This window comes from Salmo salar, chromosome ssa21 (assembly GCF_905237065.1).
Source record: "Salmo salar chromosome ssa21, Ssal_v3.1, whole genome shotgun sequence".
NCBI classification, from domain to species: domain Eukaryota; kingdom Metazoa; phylum Chordata; class Actinopteri; order Salmoniformes; family Salmonidae; genus Salmo; species Salmo salar.
The window spans coordinates 16,058,548-16,083,571 of record NC_059462.1 but is presented as its reverse complement, the minus strand read 5'-3'; the positions used below and the strand labels follow the sequence as shown (position 1 = coordinate 16,083,571).

The window sequence follows — 25,024 nt, the reverse complement described above, 5'->3', positions numbered from 1 at the left end:
GTAGAAGCTGTTCAGGGTCCTGTTGGTTCTCGACTTGGTGCACTGGTACTACTTGCCAAATCCGGTAGCAGAAAGAACATTCTGTGGCTTAGGTGGCTGGAGTCTTTGACAATATTTGGGCAATGTACTGTGCTGGTAACCTGTACCTAACTAAGCCAAAATACATTTTCTTCACAGGTTCCTGTTCTTCTCAGACTGGGACTCTCTGAATGGAGAGCCAGGTTTGGAGCGGGCTTACATGGATGGCACCAATCGCTATGGGATCATCAGGACTAAATTGGGCTGGCCAGCAGGGATCACACTGGATATTGATGCCAAGCGAGTCTACTGGGTCGACAGCCGCTACGACTATATTGAAACCACCACATATGATGGGCTTCATAGGTAAGCATACCAGATATGTTCCTTATGAAAGAGCTCAAGTGTGATGTTTTTTGGCCAAATGTCTGGAGAGACCATATGTAAGAAGTCAAAACAATGCCGTTTCCCTGTCTCTCACAATGGAAAATGTACAGTCTGCTCAGGGTATTGTCTCCACCTTTCAGGAAAACAGTGGTCCATGGAGGTGCTGTGATCCCCCATCCCTTTGGCATCAGTCTGTTTGAGCACACTGTGTATTTCACTGACTGGACCAAGATGGCCGTGATGAAAGCCAACAAGTTCAGTGACACAAACCCTCAGGTGGTCTACACCACATCTCAGACCCCACATGGAGTGCAAGTGGTACACCAACTGAGGCAACCATATGGTAAGCATGTCACGGGTACAACCACGCCGCTGATCTTCCCCACTTCTGAATGTTCTATCAGTGACTGAGCGTGTGTTGTGTTCACAGTGGCTAACCCTTGCGGGGTAGACAGGGACGGCTGTGAGCAGATCTGTATTCTAAGCCACAGGTCAGACAACCAAGGCCTGGGCTACCGCTGCAGGTGTCGCATGGGCTACGACCTGCATGCTGATGGCAAGAGATGTGTTGGTAAGGCCAACACACAAACCTCGTTTCGCTTTTTCCCTATTAACATTGGACTTGGTACACTTCAATGTGCTGTGTCCTTTATATGTGTCCTTTATACTGTGAGTGCCCATGTGGTGTGAAATATGAGGTAGAAGATCTGGAGGTTCATGGTGGATGTCTTCTTCTCACTCACTAGCGGTGAGGCAGTTCCTTCTCTTCTCCAGCCAGCTGGCTGTCCGAGGCATCCCCTTCAACCTGTCCTCTCAGGAGGATGTCATCCTTCCTGTCACTGGAACGCCCTCCTACTTCGTTGGGGTGGACTTCAGCGCAGAGGACGATGCCATCTTCTTCTCAGACACGGCCAAAGACATCATCTACAAGCAGAAAGTGGATGGCACCGGTGAGAGCATCCTACATTTATTTGATTGGATTGATGACTCGATACTGTATATTAGAATCAAACACCGAATTTTCTGTGAAATATATTTTTAGAACTGAATTTGTAGTTCATTATTACTGAATGCTTTTTTTCATTTTTAGAATGTGAGGAAATACTTTTTTGTAACCATGGTTACATCCCTACATATATCCTTTCAAGCAGAGAGCTCAAGCATGTGATCCAGCCAAGCTTATACCGGCAGTTAGGGGAGTGCCTTATGGAGCCGGGGAGTGCAGTGGGGGAGGGAGGGGGAGAGGGAGGGAGGGAACAGGCAGGAGCAAGGACAGCAGTGAAACTCTCACGTAACAGCTCAAAGTCAGGCTCCAGAATGTGATAAAACAAACACTGGGAACATAATTAATACAAGTTGTAGAAGATTTAATATTTATCTTCCAACTTCCATGTAAAATAAGTTACTAATGTGGTAAAGTTATTACAGTACAAAATGAAACCACAATCTGTACTGATCAGTGGTGTTATTTTTGCAACATAGGGTTGACCAGCCCTAGTTTTCTCTATCAGGTTTACATAGCGCAAATGCAAGCTGACAGTCTATTTACTTAAATGTGTTCCTCTTTCATCTCCGTATTAAATGGCGGTGTCACCGCTTTGATCTGCACAGGCAGAGAGGTGCTAGCTGCCAATAGAGTGGACGGCGTGGAGGACTTGGCTTTCGACTGGATTTCAAAGAACCTCTACTGGACGGACCCGCGCTTCAGGAGTATTTCAGTCATGAAGGTGGCCGATCAGTCCAGGAGAGCCATCATACGCAACCTGAACAACCCAAGGTCCATCGTGGTGCACCCTGTGATTGGGTAAATACAGCTTGGCTGGAGCTCGGGGGGGGGTGGCGGCTTGGCGCCACTTCCAGCCTTAATGTTGCAACAAAATCAAGAGAGAGGCAGGGAGAGCAGACACGATAGGGTTATATATCTTGTTGATGCTTGAAGAATGCTGACTTTACCGATGAATACATGTTTTTTACAGCATAATATCCCAACGTTTGATTCTATTCAGTTCATTAATATAAATGCGGATCGGATTATATTTGTTTAAGATTCATTTAAAGGACCATAGAATGTCAAAGGGAGACAAAGATAGTGTGTGAAATCGGTGAAGTACTCCAATGTCCTGGGCATGCACAATTTAGTAAGGGCATTAGCCAGAACCAGCAGGGCTCAGAGGCCCATGCTTTCATCCTGGATCCCTGCCTCTTAAGAACATGAAAAAGCATTAGCAAACTGAGCAGTTGTGTCTAGTCACACCTAGTATAATGCGAGAGGTACCGACCCATTCATAGATTGTTCGTACTTTAAATCCCAAACCTGATAAAAGGACTCTTTATTTAGTGCTAGTGGGACATTTCCAATAGCTTCAAAGTCATAATGCCTCTGAGTCCAACAGCCTAGATTAGTGCTGCATGAAGGCCGGTATTGTAGTGAACACTAAGAACTTGGCTTAAACGGAAAAAGCCCTGTGGAGCTCTGAAATAAACTGTCTATATTTCTCAGTTCATAAAAGACTAGACTAAAGCCATAGTCTACTTCGGTTGAGGTGAAAATGACACTATGATCTTTTCCCATATAAATGTGAGTGTTGGTTAATGTGTATGTTTTATTTGGCAGGTATATTTTCTGGACCGACTGGTACCGTCCAGCGAAGATTATGAGGGCCTGGTGTGATGGGTCACATGCTCTGTCGATTGTGAACACTACTCTTGGCTGGCCCAACGGCCTGGCTATCGACTGGAGGTGAGCCAATGGCCCCCAGAGCCTAGCAGGACCAAAGGAATGGCCTCACAATACACCATTCTTCATCTTCCAGTAATACTCAGTCAAGAAAACAAATAGCAATTTCATTCATAACAAATCAGATGCATAGGATTGACTTCGTCACTACATTTAGAAATTGTGACACTATGTGCGTTGCTTGATCAGTTGTAAGCTATTAGCTGGTCAAAGTGAGGCTGCATGAAAAGGGGAATACTGTTAATATAACCATATGTTAGTGCGGTTTTTAGTGAATTTATGTTAATCACGATGCTCATCTGCATTTCCTGCTGTCCAGCAAAATTCTCAGCAACAAAAGAGTGATCAAATTAAGATCCTACGTCTGTAAGATCTCATTAAGCCTCTTATCAGACTGATCTTCCCTAATCCTCCTCTTGACAATATGTTTGTGCAACAGTGTTTAAGAATGTCTGTTCTACTCGTCCTGTCTCCCCCCAGCTCCATGCGCCTGTACTGGGTGGATGCCTTCTTTGATAAGATCGAACACAGCACCTTTGATGGACAGAACAGGCTGTCTTTGGAGCGCATCACTCAGATCTCACATCCTTTTGGTCTCACCATCTTTGGAGGTGATTCAATTTTCTCCTTTTTTAAATTCACGAAGAATGGAATGCAACACTGTTCCATCAGATGCATTAAAGTTACCTTGTTACTGTACAAAATCTTTCATCGTTAGAATTTCATTACTACTCGTCCGTCCATCCAGCTTGATTGATGATCATTAGAGAGAGCAATTACCGTGTCATCTCAAACATTAGTTCAGTGATGATAAGAGATAAAATAGCTAATGTCATAGGTTGTACCCTGGTATTCCCAACGCCGGGTCTCAGTTTCATGAGCATTCCTGCTTGGCCCATCCAGGTTATGCATATTTCACTGACTGGCGCCTGGGTGGGATCGTGCGGGTGCGCAAGACTGACGGGGGAGAGATGGTCATCATCAGGCGGGGAATCAGCCACATCATGCACGTCAAAACATTCAACTACAACTCCCAGACCGGTGAGAAACTCTTTCTTTGTTTTCCCTGCCGCAGTGTTTATGTGATGGAGGATAACTCTGTGGCCATCACTGGATTCATTTACTACCCCTCTCAGGTTCCAACTTCTGCAATAGGAATACTAACCCTAATGGAGACTGCAGCCATTTCTGCTTCCCGGTGCCGGACTCCCAGAGGGTGTGTGGCTGTCCGTATGGCATGAAGCTGGCGCCCAGCCAGCAGACGTGTGTAGAGGACCCTTCCAACGAGCCCCCCACGCTGCAGTGCGGTTCCAATTCCTTCTCCTGCACCAATGGGAAATGTGTCCCTCAGAACTACAGATGCGACGGCGTTGACGATTGCCATGACAACAGTGATGAGGCCAACTGTGGCGGCGCTCATAGTAATGCATTATATTACGTTTCAATGGAGTATGCTGTTTGTCATTCAAGGCACTTTATTGGGGCATTAGTAATAATGTTTAATATACTTATATTTTGTATACTTTAGTATACTTAGAATGGCTTGTTACGGTGTTAAAAAGTAGCCAAAAAAATGATGTTTCATTAATCCTTACTTTTCTTTCTCAGACACCACCTGCTCACCCAGGGCATTCACCTGTGCCAACCAGCACTGTGTGCCCAGTGGATGGCACTGTGACGGGCACAACGACTGCTTTGACAGCAGTGACGAGCAGGACTGCCCCACCCAGACCCCTGGCACCTGCGCGGCCAACCAGTTCACCTGTGCCAACAACCGCTGTATCCCACACGTCTGGCTGTGCGACACGGACAACGACTGTGGAGACGGCTCGGACGAGGCCAACTGCAGTGAGTCTCCTAGTCGAGGATCACTTTTTTTATTTTCGCACATTTACTATAGGAGTAATCCCTCTGTTGTTGAGTGTCTTTTTTGAGAATGACCGTCAGTCAGGATGTGTTGCATTTAACTGTTAGCTCCATTGGTCTCTCTGTGTTGGTAGACCTCAGTGGTACATGCCACCCGGAACAGTTCCAGTGCCCAGACCACCGCTGTATAGGCCCCAGCTATGTGTGTGATGGTGACAGAGACTGTACGGATGGGGCTGACGAACAGGGCTGCAGTGAGTGTCTCTGTATTATTTCCGCACTGTACTGTATTTAGGAACTTGCGTAGTTGGACAGCACCAACAACAAGCGCCACACAATTTCAAGCCAATTGAATATACCGTAAGCTCACGTTAGCCTCTTATCCCATTGATCTTATTCCATGTGTATTAAACACTACACACAATGACTTTGCATGTTCTAAATGGCATCCTTTGTTGTTGTTTTTGTTTCAGTTTACAACTGCACTCTCTATGAGTTCAAGTGTTCTAATGGACATCAGTGTATCAACTCCTACTACCGCTGTGATGGGGTCTTTGACTGTAGCGATCACTCAGATGAGTCTGGCTGTCGTAAGTATTCAAGCTCTTTTTTTTAAAGTTACAAGAAAATGTAATGATCCGTTTATATATTCTCCTTTCTCGCCTTCCTCACTGCTATCAGATGATCGTGAGCCTTTACCAGGTAGGAACAGCCTCAATCATTAGTAAAACCTTTTTTTTTTGTCTGTAGTCACGTGTGTTCTAGAATGTCCAAATAGTGGGTTTTGATACAGAGTACAAATGCAATGGCTGTTGTAAGTATACCAACTCAATGTTTTGAGTCACAAGAAGAAAATACAAGGATCAGTTTCTACATACAGAGTTGATCAACCAACGGGTCTTAGAGCACAGCAGTTTGAGCATTACTCTCAGTGAAGTGACATCATCTCCGAGGTTCTGTTGAGGCTTCCCCCTGAGCTTCAGCCACGCTTCACTACACTGTCTGACCTTGCCTTCTCCTGCTGTGCCCAGCCACCAGACCCCCAGGGATGTGCCACCATGAGAGTGAGTTCCAGTGCCAGTCGGACGGCAGCTGTATCCCCTCCACCTGGGAGTGTGACGGTCACCCGGACTGTGAGGACGGCTCGGACGAGCACCACGTCTGTCCCCTCCGCACCTGCCCCACCACCCTGTTCCGCTGTGACAACGGCAACTGTGTGTACCAACGGTGGCTCTGCGACGGCGACAACGACTGTAGGGACATGAGTGACGAGAGAGACTGCCCCACACCACCTTTCCGCTGCCCCAGCTGGCAGTGGCAGTGCCCGGGCCACAGCATGTGTGTCAACATCAGCAGGGTGTGTGACAACAATCCTGACTGCCCCAATGGTGCAGACGAGTCCCCGCTCTGCAGTAAGTCACCATCTCTCTCTGCCTTTTAGGCCAGCATGCTAATAGTGTCATGTTACGAAAATGAAGTGCACTCTCTGTACATTTTCCTTTGTAATTTTCTTGTTTCACTGGTCACTTGAAATCTTGACATATTTTGCACCGCATTTCTGGTCACAACCAATTGAGTGCGTTAATGTTTGTGAGGAATTTTTGTGGAATCTTGTGTTCAAATCATGCATGTGTTGATTTGGTCTGTATTAACTTAAAAGTGATCTATGATTTTCCTTTCTTGCCTTCCTCACTGCTTTCAGACGAGCCCTTACCAGGTAGGAACAACCTCAATCATTGGTAAAACCTCACGCGTGTAGCTTTGATCCATCCCAAAACCTGCCATCCACACTAACCAACTCAATACGGGTAGAATAGTGCAAAACACAATTGAAGGATAAAGGGAAATTCTTGTCTGTAGTTACAAATGTAGAAAATGTGTTTCAGAATGTACAAATGGTGTGTTTTGATGAAATTCACAAAATATTTTCTAGGGTAGAACGCGCTATTTGTAGCACTGTGATTGAGCAGCTAGCTACAGTAGTGCCTTCATTCAGTTTGTTAATGTATCCACATTACCTGTTACGTGTCACCAAGGTGTTTCATTTTCTTACCATCTCTTATTGACTCTCCTCTTTTTACCGTCCTAGACCAGGAGAGCTGCACTGACAACAACGCAGGTTGCACCCACGGCTGCATCCAGGGGCCGTTTGGGGCCCAGTGCACGTGTCCCATGGGCTACCACCTGAGTAACGACTCGAAGACGTGTGATGACATAGACGAGTGTAGCCCCCCTGGCCTGTGTAGCCAGCATTGCTTCAACGAGAGAGGCTCCTTTCGCTGTCACTGCTCCGACGGATACACTCTGGAGGCTGACCAACGCACATGCAAGGTCTCAGGTGAGGAGGAGGATGTGTGTGTGCGGGGGGGTTGAATTGACATCTGCCGCATTACCATTTTGTGCTCTTAGAAACGATTTACGTACATTTTCATACCAATCCATCATATAGATTTGACCAATCCATTTAGTCCACAACATACTCAGTTATGTTTCCTCTAAACATAATTGGCCTAATTTCAAAATAAGACACATCCTCCCACTGTGGATTAAATCCAGTCTCCTAGATGACAGGCAGAGATGGATATGCAGTGCATCTGATTGGCCCACACAGACATGATAAACTGTCCAGTGGCTAGACAGGACAGGACATGAATGGTCTGAAGGGAGCCGGTGTTGGCACCAGACCACCGGGCGGATGCACTCTCTCTCTTCTTCATTCTCTCCCCACTCTACTCTGATTTCCCCAGATAAGACAAATAACATATATGTCACTCACTGACTCTCTCTCCGGGTAATTAGGACATAATCAACAACAAAGGGCTTGTTTATGAGCAGTGTGCCTGACATGAGCCCATCTACCTCAAAGATAACCAGCTGAAAAGCCCTGTAATTCAATCTGCCATTATTCCCAACAAGGCTGCATTGATTCCCTGCTGTAGATACCTGAGGAGCTCAACTTATCTTGTTTTGTAGTTTAAGGAAGAATTTTCTACAGCTGATGAGAAGTCTTGTTTGAATTGTAATGCACAGGTGAAAAGAGAGTAGTTTTTGTTTACAGGTTCACGTGAGGCTTTCCTTTTAGTCGCCAGCCGAAATCAGATTGTATCCGATGACATAACCACTCAGCCCAATGTGGTCCGCTCGCTGGTCCGGGATGGACGAAACATTGTGGCGCTGGACTTTGACTCAGTGACTGACCGGGTGTACTGGTCTGACACCAGCCAGGACAGAATATGGAGCGCTCACAAAAATGGCAGCGACAGGGCTGTGGTGAGTACCGAATGCCCTTCCATTTCCCACAAAAGAGATGCTACGTTTTCTACATTCTCTAGGGTAATGAATGAACTCCAATAAGTTAAACATATGTGTGTTGATTTGACAGGTTTTTGACAGTGGAGTGACAGTGACAGAGAGCCTGGCAGTGGACTGGGTCGGTAGGAACCTATACTGGACTGACTACGTTCTGGAGACCATTGAGGTGTCCAAACTGGACGGCACCCACAGGACTGTCTTGGTCAGTGAGAATGTGACCAATCCCAGAGCCATTGTGCTGGACCCTAGGGACAGGTGAGGCTCATCTTTAGAGAGTAGAGTACACAGTGGAAATTCAAAATGTAACGAATGAAAACAGCGTAATTGACTGTAACTATAACAGTTAATCTACTGTGCAGTGCTCACCTCATGTTCTGGACAGACTGGGGGAGGAACCCTCGCATTGAGAAGGCCAGTATGGACGGGAAGATGAGGACAACCATCATAAGCAACAAACTGTACTGGCCCAACGGCCTAACCATTGACTATCCCAACAATCTGCTCTACTTCGCGGATGCCTACCTGGATTTTATTGACTACTGTGATTACAATGGCAAAAACAGGAAACAAGTTCTGGCCAGCGATCTGGTGAGCAAATTACATTTTTTATTTACATTCTTTACATAGATATCAAATCATTGATACATAATGACCAAAAATATGACTGCAACATGTAAAGTGTTGGTCCCATGTTTCATGAGCTGAAATAAAAAATCCCCGAAATTTTACATGCGCACAAAAAGTGTATTTCTCTCAAATGTTTGTTTACAACCCTGTTATTTCTTTCAAATTTGTTTACAACCCTGTTAGTGAGCATTTCTCCTTTGCCGAGATAATCCATCCACCTGACAGGTGTGGCATATCAAGAAGCTGATTAAACAGCATGATCATTACACAGGTGCTGGGGACAATAAAAGGCCACTCTAAAATGTACAATTCTGTCACACAACACAGTGCCACAGATGTCTCAAGTTTTGATGGAGCGTGCAATTGGCATGCTGACTGCAGGAAAGTCCACCACAGCGGTTGCCAGAGAATGTAATGTTAATTTCTCTACCAAAAGCTGCCTACAACATCGTTTTAGAGAATTTGGCAGTACGTCTAACCGGCCTCACAACCGCAGACCACGTGTAACCACACCAGCCTAGGACCTCCACATCCGGCTTCTTCACCTGCGGGATCATCTAAGACCAGCCACCCAGACAGCTGACGAAACTGTGGGTTTGCACAACTGAAGAATTTCTGTACAAACTACCAGAAACCGTCTCAGGGAAGTTCATCTACGTGCTCGTTGTCCTCACCAGGGTCTTGACCTGACTGCAGTTCGGCGGCGTAACACGACTTCAGTGGGCAAATGCTCACCTTCGATGCCCCCTCTTCACGGATGAATCCCGGTTTCAACTGTACCGGGCAGATGGCAGACAGTGTTTGTAGGTACTTTAGGTACTTTTAAGGTGAGGACCTTAATGGGTTATGAAAAAAGAATTCACTACAAAACAGTTCTGACATCTGGGATGTGAAAACTGACTCTCAATATCTCAGAACTATGCTTAGTGCTGATAGAACCATATGGTCCCAAGGTCACGAAATCTTTGTCTATTTATTGAGGCTACCAGACAGCCCTATTCATTATTTTGTCTACAACACATTTTGATTATCTAATAATTAACAAATGCAAGGTTCATAACTCAATTATACATTTCAAGCAATTTTGACATACCAAACGACCAATAGGCCTATGCTAGTAATTGTTGCTTGATGCCCCATTGCAGGTGACCATGAAAAGTAAACAGTTAATATTCTTGATCACCAAAAATGTTTTGTCACGTCTGCTCCCGCTCCCGCTCCCCCTCTCTGGTGCTCGAGGTCGCCAGGCTGCTTATCATTACGCACACCTGTAACCATTGTTACGCGCATCAGCGCTTCATCGGACTCACCTGGCATTCATCACGTTATTAATTACCTCCCCTATATCGGTCACTTCCTCAGTTTCTTTCCCTAGTCAGCATTAATGTCATTATGTGTCCCTTGTCCAGACGGTGTTCGTGTTTTGGTTCCTTTCTGTTTTTTCATTAAATATTCACTCCCTGTACTTGCTTCTCGTCTCCCAGCGTCTGTCCTTACAGAATGCCGACTCCACAATTTGAAGCATCAGGGAGTTTTAGTTTTTTAGTTTTTGTTTGTGACGTCGGGTCCGTGTGCCGCTGCCGAAGCAACCGGGGATGCCTCAGCTGGCTCGTCAGGCTCCCATGCCTCAGCTGGCTCGTCAGGCTCCCATGCCTCAGCTGGCTCGTCAGGCTCCCATGCCTCAGCTGGCCTGTCAGGCTCCCATGCCTCAGCTGGCTCGTCCAGCTCCCATGCCTCAGCTGGCTCGTCCAGCTCCCATGCCTCAGCTGGCTCGAGAGGATCACAAGCCTCGGTTGGCTCGGCAGGCTCCCACGACATGCCTCAGCCGGCTCGTCCAGCTCCCATGCCTTAGACTCGCCCAGGTGGTACGCCGGGTGGCGCCGCTAGGGGGGGGGGGGGTGTTTGGTTTGAAATATACTTAAGTATCAAAAGTAAATGTAATTGTTAAAATATACTTAAGTATCAAGAGTGGCGCAGAGGTCTAAGGCACTGCATCTCAGTACTTGAGGCATCACTACAGACACCCTTGGTCAATTCCAGGCTGTATCACAACCGGCCGTGATTGGGAGTCCCATAGGGCGGCGCACAATTGGTCTAGCGTTGTCCGGGTTTGGCTGGTGTAGGCCGTCATTGTAAATAAGAATTTGTTCTTAACTGACTTGCCTAGTTAACTAAAGGTAGAATAAAAAAATTAAAAACATCAATGTAAGATCAGATACAGTAGGGATGACCAGGGATTTCTTCTTGATACGTGCGTGGATTGGACAAGATTCCTGTCCTGCTTCAAAATGTAACGAATACTTTTGGGTGTCAGGGCAAATGTATGGAGTATAAAGTACATTCTTTTCTTCAGGAATGTAGTGCAGTAAAAGTGAAAGAAATAGTATAGTAAAGTACAGATACCCCCAAAAAACTACTTAAGTAGTACTTTAAAGTATTTTTACTTAAGTACTTTACACCACAGATTTTTTAAAATGTATTTTTCTCATTCAGTTTCACACTCTCGACCCCGCAAAACGTTCTCACTACGCTACTGTAGCTCACCCGACCTGTGTTGATTGACAGTTTGCTGATCCAATCAGAGGGCCGAGTGTGCGTTTCACTAGCCAATATATATTTTTTGGGGGTAAGTGCGATACTGTCTCTGGCTGCGTGGAGAGTAGCCTAATCCACGGAGACTCTCTGCCACAAAATGAGTGACAAAACGTAACAAAACCTGGGCAGATGTCATCGGTCTCAAATATAAGTCGAGTCCCAAGTCTTGAGACTCCAAGTCGAAGTCAAGTCTGAAGTTGTTTTATTTTCTATCAAGTTGAGTCTCAAGTCATCAAATTTGTGACTCAAGTCTGACTCGAGTCCAAGTCATGTGACTCGAGTCCACACCTCTGCAAAGAACCCTAGAACAACATCCAGGGATCTCTAGGCCTCTCTCGCCTCGGCTAAGGTCAATGTTCATGATTCCACCATCAGAAAGACACTGGGCAAAAATGGGATTCATGGTGGAGTAGCAAGGCGGAAACCATTGCTCACTAAGACGAACATGAATGCTCGTCTAAAGTTTGCCAAAAAGCACCTGGATGATCCTCAAGAGTTCTGAAACAATGTTCTATGGACCGATGAGTCAAAAGTAGAACTCTTTGGCTGACATGGGCCCCGTTATACCTGGCGAAAATCAAACACTGTATTCCACAGTAAGAACCTCATACCAGCGGTCAAGCATGGTGGTGGTAGTGTCATGGTTTGGGGATGCTTTGCTGCATCAGGACCTGGATGCCATGCCATCATTGAAGGAACCATGCATTCTGTTCTGTATCAGAGAATTCTACAGGAGAATGTCAGGCCATCCGTCTGTGAGCTGAAGCTGAAGCGCAGCTGGGTCATGCAGCAAGACAATGATCCAAAACACACAAGCAAGTCTACATCAGAATCGTTGAAGAATAAGAAATTGAACGTTTTGTAATGGCCTAATAAAAGTCTAGACCTAAACCCCATTCAGATGTTGTGGCAGGACTTGAAATGAGCAGTTCATGCTCGAAAACCCACAATTGTCACTGAGTTGAAGCTGTTCTGCATGGAGGAGTGGGCCAAAATTCCACCCCGGTGCAATGAGAAACTAATTGATAACTACAAGAAGTGTTCGATTGCAGTTATTGCAGCTAAAGATAGTGTAACCAGTTATTGAGTTTAAGGGTGCAATTACTTTTTCACACGGGGGCATTGGTTTTGCATTACTTTCTTTAATAAATAAATGAAATATGTATACATTTTTTATGTTATTTGTTCAGGGTCAGGGTCCCTTTTATATAACATTAGGTTTTGGTTGAAGAGCTGATAACATTCAGTGTAAAAAAATATGCAGAAAAAAAAGACGGGGCAAATACTTTTTCATGGCAGTGAATGAACAGTAACTCAGTAAAATCTTTGAAATTGTTGCATGTTGCGTTTATATTTTTGTTCAGTGTAGATGCTATTGATACTGTTTTTAAGCTAGGAGAACATTACATACATAATATAATTTTTATTCAAATTAGCTTATTTCCCCTTTGTGTGGAATAATATCAATAAAATGCACTTCTTGTCTTTTGCTGCTCTCAATAAAAAGGTACTGCAACATCCCCACGCAATTACCATTTTTGAGGATTTTGTGTATTGGACCGACAGATACATCAACCGCGTTATCCGAGCCCATAAGTGGCACGGGGAGAACCAGACAGTGATGCTCTACAACCTCCCTCAGCCCATGGGCCTGGTGGCGGTACACCCGTCCAGGCAGCCCGCAGGTAGGACAAGGACATACATATTTGGCATGGTGATAGGCCGACTGAAAATATATATTTGGCATGGTGATATCATAAGCTGGTATTGCCACAGTACAGTTTTGTCATTGTATTTGAAATTACATTTCAGAATGAAACCAGAGGTGACTGAACACTGTTGACCTTTTTTTTCTTGTGTGTGTTATGGGACCCGTGTGCAGGTGAAAACCACTGCTTTAGCAGCCCCTGTTCTCATATCTGTCTGCTGTCGGCCGTGGGGCCCAGCTTCTACTCCTGTGCCTGCCCATCAGGCTGTACCCTGGCTGCAGACCAAATCACCTGTGCCAGAGGTAGGCTCCATGCCAACCTGAGGGAAACGCTCATCACTCACAGTTTGATTAAAAAGGAAGTGAGGTCAGATGGAACAGATAGATTGTAACAGTCATAACTCATAAAGCTTTTATTAATGGAGTAGGAATTGCTGTAAATCCTTCTCAAACCTACATACAGAGCTGCTCTTTGATAATATATTTTAAGGGGGACTATCCAGCTCCTAGAGCGCCAGACTCATATTTTAGAGGCTAGGGACTTGTCAACAGTATCCCATTTAAATTCTGTTGTAAAATCCCTTTCCAGAAGTAAATATTTAGGATCATAAAAGTGTGGCTAAGGTTTCAATAAGACAAGGGACCTTTAATGTGAAGTCCAGAGAGTCCTCTTTAGGTCAACAGCTTAACCCATATCAGGTTGCAGGGCTTCAGCTTTTTCTAGCCATGCAGAACACATTCTCCCCTGAGAGGTGAATTACCCAAGAATGAAAATGCCCCCGAGCTATCCATTGATTCTAATCTCTGATGACAAAGCAAATCAGGGCTGTGGAACAAACTTTCACCAGCCCATCTGAACCCCCTCCTCTTTCAACCTTCTTTCAACATTAAGAGGTCTTAGGAAGAAAGTATGGTGATACCAAATTGTAGTATTTGTTTCTGTTTTAAAAAAGAAAATCAGCGCCCCGTAGGCTATAGACATGTCCGTTTGTAGCCGTCATATCTTGTTTGGTGATGAATAGTTTGGTTTTCCTGCAGTTGAGGATCCTTTCTTGGTGGTGGTGAGAGATAGTGTCATATACGGCATTCCCTTGAACCCGGACGTCAAGAGCAACGATGCCATGGTACCTGTTGCTGGACTTCAGAATGGATACGATGTGGACTTTGACATCACTGAGCAGACCATCTATTGGGTGGAGCACCCGGTAAGTGTTCGCACTGTCCACACGAACAGAGACGTGAAGTGAGACTACTCTACTGTCCCTAGGCTCTGACCAACCCTGTCCCTTCTCCTCTGTAGGGTGAGATCCACAGAGTGAAGTCGGACGGTACCAACAGGACAGAGTTTGCCCCGGCAGCCATCCTGGGTTCCCCTGTGGGCCTGGCCCTGGACTGGATAACAGAGAACCTGTACTACACCAACCCAGCCACCCAGTCTATTGAGGTGAGCTGAAACATCCATACTCTCTATGCTCCTGTAGAAAACAACGCAGTTATTTTGGAAAATGAATGGTACTGACGGTGATCATCGTATTTAGAAAAATAAAGTCGTTATCTTAGTTGGTTTCCCTCTGTCAGGGGTATATCTGATACAGTATGTGCGTGCATTTGTGTGCTTTGTCAGGTTTTGAGGCTGAGAGGGGAGATGCAGTACAGAAAGACTCTAATCACCAATAATGGCTCCCCGACTGGCGCAGGCACTCCGGTTGGCATCGCTGTGGACCCAGCACGCGGGTAAGCCCATTTTTAACACTGCTCTGGCACGGCTGCTCATCTCCACAGTCACTGAGCCCTATCTGCCTGCCTGCCATTTGCTCCACCCCCAGAGAGAGACTTACCACTGTTACTGTATACCACACAACACACTCCAACAAGCCACCACCAGGGAATATGTACACCTATTACCTATTCATTGTTAGCATATCGAATGTATAATGACATAATAAAAAAAGGGGGAAAATATGCAAATCCAGCTTATCAGCTGCAGGACAGAAGAACGTATCAAAGAAAAAGGAATGTCCGCAAATCTGGTAATCAGAAGCACAAAACAGTTGGATCAAAACGTTGTCCTTTTTGTGCGTCTCCTTAAATCACCATGGGAGTTTACCAGAGTTGCGAACATTCCTTTTTTCTTTAATGACATAATTGAGATATACATTTCTCGCTTAATCTCACACATTGATTGAATCTGTTGTAGATGTTCTCATAGGAGGTGATTGAGCTGCTGAGGGGCTGTATTCATAGCTGTGTCTCTCTGTAAGGAAACTGTACTGGACAGACCAGGGCACAGAGAGTGGCATCCCTGCCAAGGTAGCAGCTGCAGACTTGGACGGCTCCAACCCTGTCACCCTGTTCACCAACAACCTGGATCAGGTGGAGTTCATCACTGTGGACATCAGCGAGAACAAGCTGTACTGGGCTGTCACAGGCGCTGGAATGGTGGGTCGTCATCACTACCTTAACCACTGCCTGTGACTCAAATGCCACCCTATTCCCTATATAGTACACTACTTTTGACAAGGGCCCATAGGGCTCTGGTCAATTAAAGTGCACTATATAGGGAATAGGGTGCCCTATATAGTGTCTGACTCTAACAATATACCACTTATGTAGTCCACCTCAATGCCTATTACACATATATTTGACATGTTATTAATGGCAGTCTTGATATTATTAAAACCCCACAGATTGAGCGTGGCGACCCAGACGGGACCAATCGCATCACTATAGTGACAGGCTTGTCCCATCCCTGGGGTGTTGCTGTTCATGAGAGCTTCCTGTACTTCACTGACCGGGACTTTGAGGTGATAGAGCGCGTGGACAAGGCCACCGGGGCTAACAAGGTGGTGCTGCGGGACAACGTGTCTGGACTGAGAGTACTGAAGGTGCACTACAGGGAGAGTGAGTATCTGAGGGACCTGATGGTACACAGCCAAGCAAATATGAACCCCGCTCCATTGATCCGGATTGAGACCTAAGCGTTGGTTAAATAAGAACCATTAACTTGTTGGAAGCGTCAAGACTACCAGTTTATTGGATTTTTTTATTTTTATTGTGTTGAGTGTTTAATCAGTATGCAAACATACATATTTTGTCTGTTCTGTTTTTTTGTGGTAAAGAAATAGCATTGCTGAATTATGGTTTTGCTTCGGTGTTTTTGATAGCTGTTGGGTAATTACTAGGGAGATGGAGTGGGTTATTAGTTGACCAATTCCTCTTCCCTTATTAGGAACACTGGGCATTGTGTACGGAACAAGCAGTGTTCCTTTATCCCCTAAAACAGAGCAGATATTGTAAGTGACATGGTTTCTAGGAATAAAACAAGCCTTGAGCCTGATTTGGCAACAATGTATCAAAAGTGGTGTTGGCGTCAGATTCTTCCAATGATGACTAAGAAATGAGGCGCAGGTTACTTTCAGTTCCAGTAATGTCATTTGTAATAGTTTAGTTTCATTTTGAGAAGTCCCTGGCGTTGCGCTTGTCGCCCAAGACCTAGAAGTTGTTTCGAAATTCTTAATAAATGTCTAGTTCTATTTGGCCAGACTCCCGTTGTATATGAACGATGTCCTAATCAACCATGTGGTCTTTGCCTCTGCAGCCTCGGCTGGTACATCCAACGGCTGCAGCAACAACATGGGGCTGTGTGAGCACCTGTGTCTACCGCGGCCCGGAGGCCTGTATACCTGTGCCTGTGCTACGGGCTTCAAGCTGAGCGCGGACAACAGAACCTGTGCTTCATACCAGTCCTACGTGGTCATCTCCATGCTGTCTGCCCTCAAAGGCTTCAGTCTGGAGGGGGCTGACCACTCTGAAGCCATGGTGCCAGTGGCTGGGAGAGGTAGGTGTTGTTCAGATATAAAACTCCTGCTGCAGGACATTCTAACTCTTTAAGTCATGCATATGGAGGTTTTATGGATGCTTTATGAATGCTACATGATACCAAGGAAACAATACTTTGTTTGGTTTCAGACAATATACTCTGATGTGACAGTGTGACGTTGAAGCAACCACTGGAGTGTTTGTGTCTTACATCTCTGGTTGTGTCGTGCAGGCCGCAATGCTTTGCATGTGGACGTCCACATGGCCTCCGGGTTCCTCTACTGGTGTGACTTCAGCAGCACCGTGACATCTCAGAATGGAATCCGCCGGATCAAGTCTGACGGAGCAGGGTTCGACAGTGTGGTCACATCTGGAATCGGACGCAACGGGATACGAGGTATCGCTGTGGACTGGGCTGCAGGTAGGCATGTTCAGAGAGCTCAAATGAAAAGTGTTTAAATTATGCCAGTTGTAGGGCCCTATAAAATCAGTTTGATTTTTTTGCCTGATTCTGTTTTGTTTTTTCCCAAATTCCCTTTTTTCCGTTTTGTTTTTCCAGGTTTCCGTTTTTCCCATTTTTTGGGGGGGGGATTTATTCAAAATCACACTTTGTTAATAGAAAAACATCCTAAATTTGGTGATTTAAGTCCACAACAATCCTTAAACCACATCAGGAGACTACCTTTGAATTCTGGGAAATATCTAAGACATTTAGAATTTGGGGTGTAGTTACCCTTTAATTAAACTGTGCACCAGCCAGAGACCATTGTTTGGTTAGCTGTGTTTCTGTAGCGCTTGTGTGATTGCAGAGTTTGCAAAACAAATGGCCACTGGATTGATACAAATAATCATGATATCATTCTGCCAGGTAGGCACAACCCATTGGAACCCCTGCCCAGTTGACTACTTTCACTACTTTAAAATGGCGGAAGCATTGTAGAAGCCCACAATGGCACTGCCTATGCTAAAACGGCCTTTTGGCCGCTAGAGGCCTCTATCATTCTCTATGGGCCCTACAGCAGGTAGAGGAAGTAAAGGTCAGCCAGTAGTAGGTATCCATGGATACAGCGTAAGAGGCTTCAACACAGGGCCTGACTCCAGAGAGCAGGCTGGTTTATATAACAGTCAGTTGACTGGAAAGAAATGAGTATAATGGACAGGAGAATGCTACTTATCTTGGTACTGTGGCCAATAAGGATTTAAATGATGGTTATACTAAACAAATGCCGGTTTCCCGGAACCAGACTATATATAAGCCTATTTCTGCTTTTGCTATCCAGAAATAGGCATAATCTGGATGTGGGAAACCAGCTCCTGGTAACTATGCAAATTAGCAGGCTTACCCTGTCCTTATGCAACCATTCAATAAGAACTGCACAACCAGAGGCCTTTCCTACATCATTTAATCCCCATTACCCTTTCACTTACATATGTCAATTTGGCTGTCACTTTTCAGGGAACCTCTATTTCACGAATGCTTTCCTGACGGAGACCTATGTGGAGGTTCTGCGCTTGAACACCACTTTCCGACGTGTGCTGTTGAAGACTCAAGTGGACATGCCACGCCACATCGTGGTGGACCCTAAAAACAGATACCTGTTCTGGGCAGATTACGGACAGAACCCCAAGATTGAGCGAGCTCTGCTGGACGGGACCAACCGCACTGTGCTGGTGTCATCTGGGATTATAACCCCGCGAGGTCTGGCTCTGGACTACCAGACTGGATATGTCTACTGGGTGGATGACTCTCTGGATATGATAGCCCGGGTCAACCCTCAGGGAGGCGAGACAGAGGTAGTCCGGTATGGGAGTCGTTACCCGACTCCCTATGGCATCACTGTGTTTGAGACTAGCATCATCTGGGTGGACAGGAACCTGAAGAAGGTGTTCCAGGCCAGTAAGGAGCCTGGCAGTACAGAGCAGCCTGCAGTGATCAGAGACAACATCAACATGCTGAGAGACGTGACTATCTACGACCAGCGTATCCAGCCCAGCTCGGCCCAGCAGCTCAACAACAATCCCTGCCTGGAGACCAATGGAGGCTGTGCCCACTTCTGCTTCGCCCTCCCCGGGAACCAGACCAAGAAGTGTGGCTGTGCCTTTGGCAACCTGGGGACGGACAACGAGGGCTGTGTGGTGTCGCGGGATGATTACCTCATCTATACAACAGAGAGTGCGGTGCAGAGCCTGCATCTGGACACGGACGACCACGGACTGCCTTTCCCTGTGGTCAACGTGCCCGGCACCTCTGTGGCCCTGGACTTTGACCGCACAGACAATAGGATCTACTTCACCCAGAGCTCAGGGGCTGGGAGCAGCAAGATTAGCTTCATCAGTCTTTCCTCTCCTACCTCACCTCCAGTAGTGGTGGCTTCAGGTAAGACACTTAACAACTAGATTTGTTTTGTTATGTTACAAAATCATACTGTAGTTAATTATCTGGTTTCACCTTTTCTGGGCTATTTGCTTATTGCAGTACTTTTCTACATTATGTGTTGTGTTTTGTGTCCATGCAGATCTAGGAGCTCCTGATGGTATTGCCTATGACTGGATCAATAAACGGATTTACTACAGTGACTACATCAACCAGACTATCAACTCCATGGCAGTGGACGGGACACAGAGATCCATCATCGCTCATGTGCCTCGGCCTAGAGCCATAATGCTGGATCCCTGCAGGGGGTAAGACTGGCCAGAAATGCCAAGAATGCTAATACCGTTTCACTCCTTCTGTTATGATAACAAGAGCGCTCACTCAGTATCTTCAATAGATATTCAGCATGTGTTGAATGTGCACTGTGCAATCATTGATTAACAATGGGAAAACTCGTCTTCTTCCATGCCACACAGATATATGTACTGGACAGACTGGGGGACGAATGCGAAGATTGAACGTTCTACTTTGGGAGGGAACTTCAGGGCAGAGATTGTAAACAGTAGTCTGGTGTGGCCCAATGGACTGACCCTGGACTATGAAGAGCAGAGACTGTACTGGGCAGACGCCAGCCTGTAAGACCCTCTTATAAAGCTACACTCTTCTCACAAGTCATTCGTTGTCCTTTCGTGTTGATGCTAATGATATGTGCTGGTTTTGGTTATCAGACAGAAGATTGAGCGCTGCTCTCTCACCGGGGCCAATCGGGAGGTCATCGTCAGCACAGCCATTTACCCTTTCGCCATGACCATGTATGGCCAGTACATCTACTGGACTGACTGGAACACACGCAGTATCTACCGGGCTAACAAGCACGATGGGTCTGACCAGAGGGTGATGACGCAGAACCTTCCATCCAGGCCCATGGATGTCCATGTGCTGGCCAGCAACAAGCAGCAACAGTGCAACAGCCCATGTCAGCAGTTCAACGGAGGCTGCAGTCACATCTGTACCCCAGGTACTAGAAGTTAGGCCCTGTTATAATCCTCAAGTTTTCTGATCAAATAGAAGCATGCTGTAGTTCCTTAGCTAAATGTCAGAGTTGGACCAAACTGCCATTGAAAATGTGATCTTCTCTAGCATCCTATTGTTTTGATGTTGTAATGTTGTTTTGGGATAGTGTGAGTTGGGCTGTGGCACACCTGTCTGTCATACCCCCCCCATCCGTCTGATGCCTGTCCCCCTGTCCCTCTCCGCAGGGCCCCAGGGTGCTGAGTGTCAGTGTCCCTCAGAGGGTCGCTGGTACCTGGCCGACAACAAGCACTGTATCCCTGACAACGGGACCCGCTGCCAGGAAGGCCAGTTCACCTGTATGAATGGACGCTGTATCCGTGCTCAGTGGAAGTGTGACAATGACAACGACTGTGGGGACGGAAGCGACGAACTGGAGAGAGTCTGTGGTATGGTGCTCAGTGGCCACAAGTAGAAACCTGTTTTCTCGAATCATATTTGTTTGTCCCGTCTATTTAGAAATATCTTGCAATGTGATGATTTTGCATGTCTTGAATGTGGTTGTGATTACAGCTAATTATGATTGATTTATCACTACACCTGCTCTGTCCTTCACTCTCTGAACTACTCTTAACTGTCTTTAACATGCTGCCTCTAACCAGCCTTCTGTTTCTCACTGCAACAACAATTTTACAGGATCCAAGAATGATTTCCAAACTTCCGGTGTGTATGCTTGAAGTTCACTAATCTAATGTAGCTATTTAGTGCTGCTTGTTTTTTTCTACTGACCCCATCCTAAACTAATGAATACATGTACTTATATCTTGCATGCAGTCCAAGTGCAAATGGCAGCAGCATTTATTGCCTTGTCAGGTAAAGCCCGCCTCTCTATTGTACACCAGTCTATCTTCACCTGCTGTCCCTGTCCATTGGCTAGAGCTCTGATAATGTTGAATCTGGTTTGATTGACAGCCTTCCACACCTGCGAGCCCACTGTGTTCACCTGTGGGAACGGTCGCTGTGTGCCCTACCACTACCGCTGTGACCACTACAACGACTGTGGGGATAACAGTGATGAGGTAGGCTGCCTTTTCAGTCCGTGCGACCCCAACACTGAGTTCCCCTGCAACAACGGACGCTGCATCTCCAAGGACTACATCTGCAATGGCATCAACAACTGTTATGACAACGGCACCTCAGACGAACAAAACTGCCGTAAGTCCTCAAAACAACACTTACAAATCTAAAGTAGAAAGATTAGTTCATGAAGATTAGATACGTTTTTGTGTCGTAAAAGTCACTAAAATATACAGTACCAGTCAAAAGTTTGGACACCTACTCATTCAAGTTTTTCTTTTTCTTTTTACTATTTTCTACATTGTAGAATAACAGTAAAGACATCAAAACTATGAAATAACACATGGAATAATGTTGTAACCAAAACAAGTGTTAAACAAATCTAAATATATTTTATTCTTCAAAGTAGCCACCCTTTGCCTTGATGACAGCTTTGCACACTCTTGGCATTCTCTCAACCAGCTTCATGAGGTTGTCACCTGGAATACTTTTCCCACAGTCTTGAAGGAGTTCCCACATATGCTGAACACTTGTTGGCTGCTTTTCCTTCACTCTGCGGTCCAACTCATCCCGAACCATCTCAGTTGGGTTGAGGTTGGGTGATTGTGGAGGCCAGGTCTTCTGATGCAGCGCTCCATCACTCTCCTTCTTGGTCAAATAGCCCTTACACAGCCTGGATGTGTGTTTTGGGTCATTGTCCTGTTGAAAAACAAATAATAGTCTCACTAAGCGCAAACCAGATGGGGTGCCGTATCGATGCAGAATGCTGTGGTAGCCATGCTGGTTATGTGTGCCTTGAATTCTAAATAAATCACTGACAGTGTCACCAGCAAAGCACAACATCACACCTCCTCCTCCATGCTTTACGGTGGGAACCACACATGCAGAGATCATCCGTTCACCTACTCTGTATCTCACAAAGACACAGCGGTTGGAACCAAAAATCAGACCAAAGGACAGATTTCCACCGGTCAAATGTCCATTGCTTGTATTTCTTGACCCAATCAAGTCTCTTCTTCTTATTGGTGTCCTTTAGTAGTAGTTTCTTTGCAACAATTCGACCATGAAGGCCTGATTCACGCAGTCTCCTCTAAACAGTTGATGTTGAGATGTGTCTGTTACTTGAACTCTGTGAAGCATTTATTTGAGCTGAAATCTGAGGTGCAGTTAATTGCCGATTTCTGAGGCTGGTAACTCTAACGAACTTATTATCAGAACTCATGACAAGACCCAGTTGCAGACAGTTCGAATCACAGAAGTTTATTTACAAAACAGGGGACAGGCAAACAACATGTCAAGGGCAGGCAGAGGTTGGTAATTCAGGACAGAGTCCGTAAGGTACAGAATGGCAGGCAGGCTCAGGGTCAGTGCAGGCAGAGGTCAGTAATCCAGGGCAGTGTCAAAAGGTACAGAACGGCAGGCAGGCTCAGGGTCAGTGCAGGCAGAGGTCAGTAATCCAGGGCAGTGTCAAAAGGTACAGAACGGCAGGCAGGCTCAGGGTCAGTGCAGGCAGAGGTCAGTAATTCAGGGCAGTGTCAAAAGGTACAGAACGGCAGGCAGGCTCAGGGTCAGGGCAGGCAGAATGGTCAAAGCCGGAAGAACTAGAAAACAGGGACCAAAGAGAACAGGAGTACGGAAAAGAGGAAAGAGGAGACAGAGGCCTGTGAGACAGACGTTTAACCTCTCTGGGGCAGGCGGGACTAATTCGTCCCACCTACGTAACAGAATTCGTCCCACCTACGTAACGGCGCGATTTTCAAAACCTTTGAAATGCTATTACTTCAATTTCTCAAACATATGACTATTTTACAGCTATTTAAAGACAAGACTCTCGTTAATCTAACCACACTGTCCGATTTCAAAAAGGCTTTACAATGAAAGCAAAACATTAGATTATGTCAGCAGAGTACCAAGCAAGAAATAATCAGACACCCATTTTTCAAGCTAGCATATAATGTCACAAAAACCCAGAAGACAGCTAAATGCAGCACTAACCTTTGATGATCTTCATCAGATGACAACCCTAGGACATTATGTTATACAATACATGCATGTTTTGTTCAATCAAGTTCATATTTATATCAAAAACCAGCTTTTTACATTAGCATGTGACGTTCAGAACTAGCATACCCCCCGCAAACTTCCGGCGAATTCACTAACAATTTACTAAATTACTCACGATAAACGTTCACAAAAAGCATAACAATTATTTTAAGAATTATAGATACAGAACTCCTCTATGCACTCGATATGTCCGATTTTAAAATAGCTTTTTGGTGAAAGCACATTTTGCAATATTCTAAGTACATAGCCCAGCCATCACGGGCTAGCTATTTAGACACCCGGCAAGTTTAGCACTCACCAATATCAGATTTACTATTACAAAAGTTTGATTACCTTTTGTTGTCTTCGTCAGAATGCACTCCCAGGACTGCTACTTCAATAACAAATGTTGGTTTGGTCCAAAATAATCCATCTTTATATCCGAATAGCGGCGTTTTGTTCGTGCATTCCAGAAACTATCCGAAATGGTAAATCAGGGTCGCGCGCATGGCGCAATTCGTGACAAAAAAAATCTAAATATTCCATTACCGTACTTCGAACCATGTCAACCGCTGTTTAAAATCCATTTTTATGCAATTTTTCTCATAAAAAAGCGATAATATTCCGACCGGGAATGTCCATTTAGCTAAACAGAGGAAAGAAAACAAAGCTTTCGGTCGACGCGGGCACGAGCCTGAGTCTCACAGTACTGTAACCAGCCACTACCCAAACGCGCTACTTTGTTTCAGCCAGAGCCTGCAAAGCCACGATTCAGCGTTTTGCCGCCTTCTGAGAACCTATGGCAGCCGTAGGAAGTGTCACGGGACAGCTAAGATCCTCACTCTTCAATTAACAGAGACAAGAAGAACGACACCTTGTCAGACAGGCCACTTCCTGCATGAAATCTTCTCAGGTTTTTGCCTGCCATATGAGTTCTGTTATACTCACAGACACCATTCAAACAGTTTTAGAAACTTTAGTGTGTTTTCTATCCAAAGCCAATAATTATATGCATATTCTAGTTACTGGGCAGGAGTAGTAACCAGATTAAATCGGGTACGTTTTTTATCCAGCCGTGTCAATACTGCCCCCTAGCCCTAACAGGTTAATCCTTGATACATGATAAGTGGGATGTATACGGAGGGTGCGGGCAACAGAAGACAAACAGCAGAGGGGCTAAGAATCTTAGAGATGGGGGAAAGGTCCGATAAAACAGCGGGAAAGTTTGCGGGACTCCACCCGGAGGGGCAGATCCCGAGTGGACAGCTATACCTTCTGCTCGAGACGATACCCGGGAGCCATGGTCCGGTGGCGGTCTACTTGTCGTCGATACCTGAAGGTGGTCTTTAGAAAAGCCGACCGGGCTCTCTTCCAGATACGGTGACAGTGGCGGATGAACATCTGGGCCGAGGGTATGCTGACCTCTTCCTCTTGCTCAGGGAAGAGTGGG

At 45.6% G+C, this 25,024-nt stretch overlaps 1 protein-coding gene across 4 annotated transcripts in view; it reads left to right on the top strand.

Moving 5' to 3' along the window:
* lrp2a (low density lipoprotein receptor-related protein 2a) overlaps nt 1-25,024 on the top strand; it is a 65,794-nt gene that overhangs the window by 17,596 nt on the left and 23,174 nt on the right. Inside the window, exons 13-48 of one of the 4 annotated variants that reach the window (XM_014164077.2) lie at nt 178-384; nt 546-748; nt 836-976; nt 1,152-1,355; nt 2,017-2,209; nt 3,020-3,145; nt 3,623-3,753; nt 4,046-4,183; nt 4,279-4,563; nt 4,751-4,990; nt 5,143-5,262; nt 5,482-5,598; nt 5,690-5,710; nt 6,040-6,420; nt 6,711-6,725; nt 7,098-7,346; nt 8,067-8,278; nt 8,391-8,575; nt 8,680-8,908; nt 13,050-13,227; nt 13,425-13,553; nt 14,289-14,455; nt 14,551-14,694; nt 14,875-14,984; nt 15,512-15,689; nt 15,938-16,151; nt 16,849-17,088; nt 17,302-17,490; nt 18,526-19,446; nt 19,586-19,751; nt 19,920-20,078; nt 20,172-20,461; nt 20,703-20,903; nt 21,151-21,177; nt 21,289-21,327; nt 21,427-21,669. In XM_014164077.2, coding sequence (XP_014019552.1) covers nt 178-384; nt 546-748; nt 836-976; nt 1,152-1,355; nt 2,017-2,209; nt 3,020-3,145; nt 3,623-3,753; nt 4,046-4,183; nt 4,279-4,563; nt 4,751-4,990; nt 5,143-5,262; nt 5,482-5,598; nt 5,690-5,710; nt 6,040-6,420; nt 6,711-6,725; nt 7,098-7,346; nt 8,067-8,278; nt 8,391-8,575; nt 8,680-8,908; nt 13,050-13,227; nt 13,425-13,553; nt 14,289-14,455; nt 14,551-14,694; nt 14,875-14,984; nt 15,512-15,689; nt 15,938-16,151; nt 16,849-17,088; nt 17,302-17,490; nt 18,526-19,446; nt 19,586-19,751; nt 19,920-20,078; nt 20,172-20,461; nt 20,703-20,903; nt 21,151-21,177; nt 21,289-21,327; nt 21,427-21,669 — 6,992 coding nt within the window. The remainder of the gene's footprint in view (nt 1-177; nt 385-545; nt 749-835; nt 977-1,151; nt 1,356-2,016; nt 2,210-3,019; nt 3,146-3,622; nt 3,754-4,045; nt 4,184-4,278; nt 4,564-4,750; nt 4,991-5,142; nt 5,263-5,481; nt 5,599-5,689; nt 5,711-6,039; nt 6,421-6,710; nt 6,726-7,097; nt 7,347-8,066; nt 8,279-8,390; nt 8,576-8,679; nt 8,909-13,049; nt 13,228-13,424; nt 13,554-14,288; nt 14,456-14,550; nt 14,695-14,874; nt 14,985-15,511; nt 15,690-15,937; nt 16,152-16,848; nt 17,089-17,301; nt 17,491-18,525; nt 19,447-19,585; nt 19,752-19,919; nt 20,079-20,171; nt 20,462-20,702; nt 20,904-21,150; nt 21,178-21,288; nt 21,328-21,426; nt 21,670-25,024) is intronic. The other 3 variants (XM_014164078.2, XM_014164081.2, XM_014164082.2) reach the window with 3 other exon arrangements.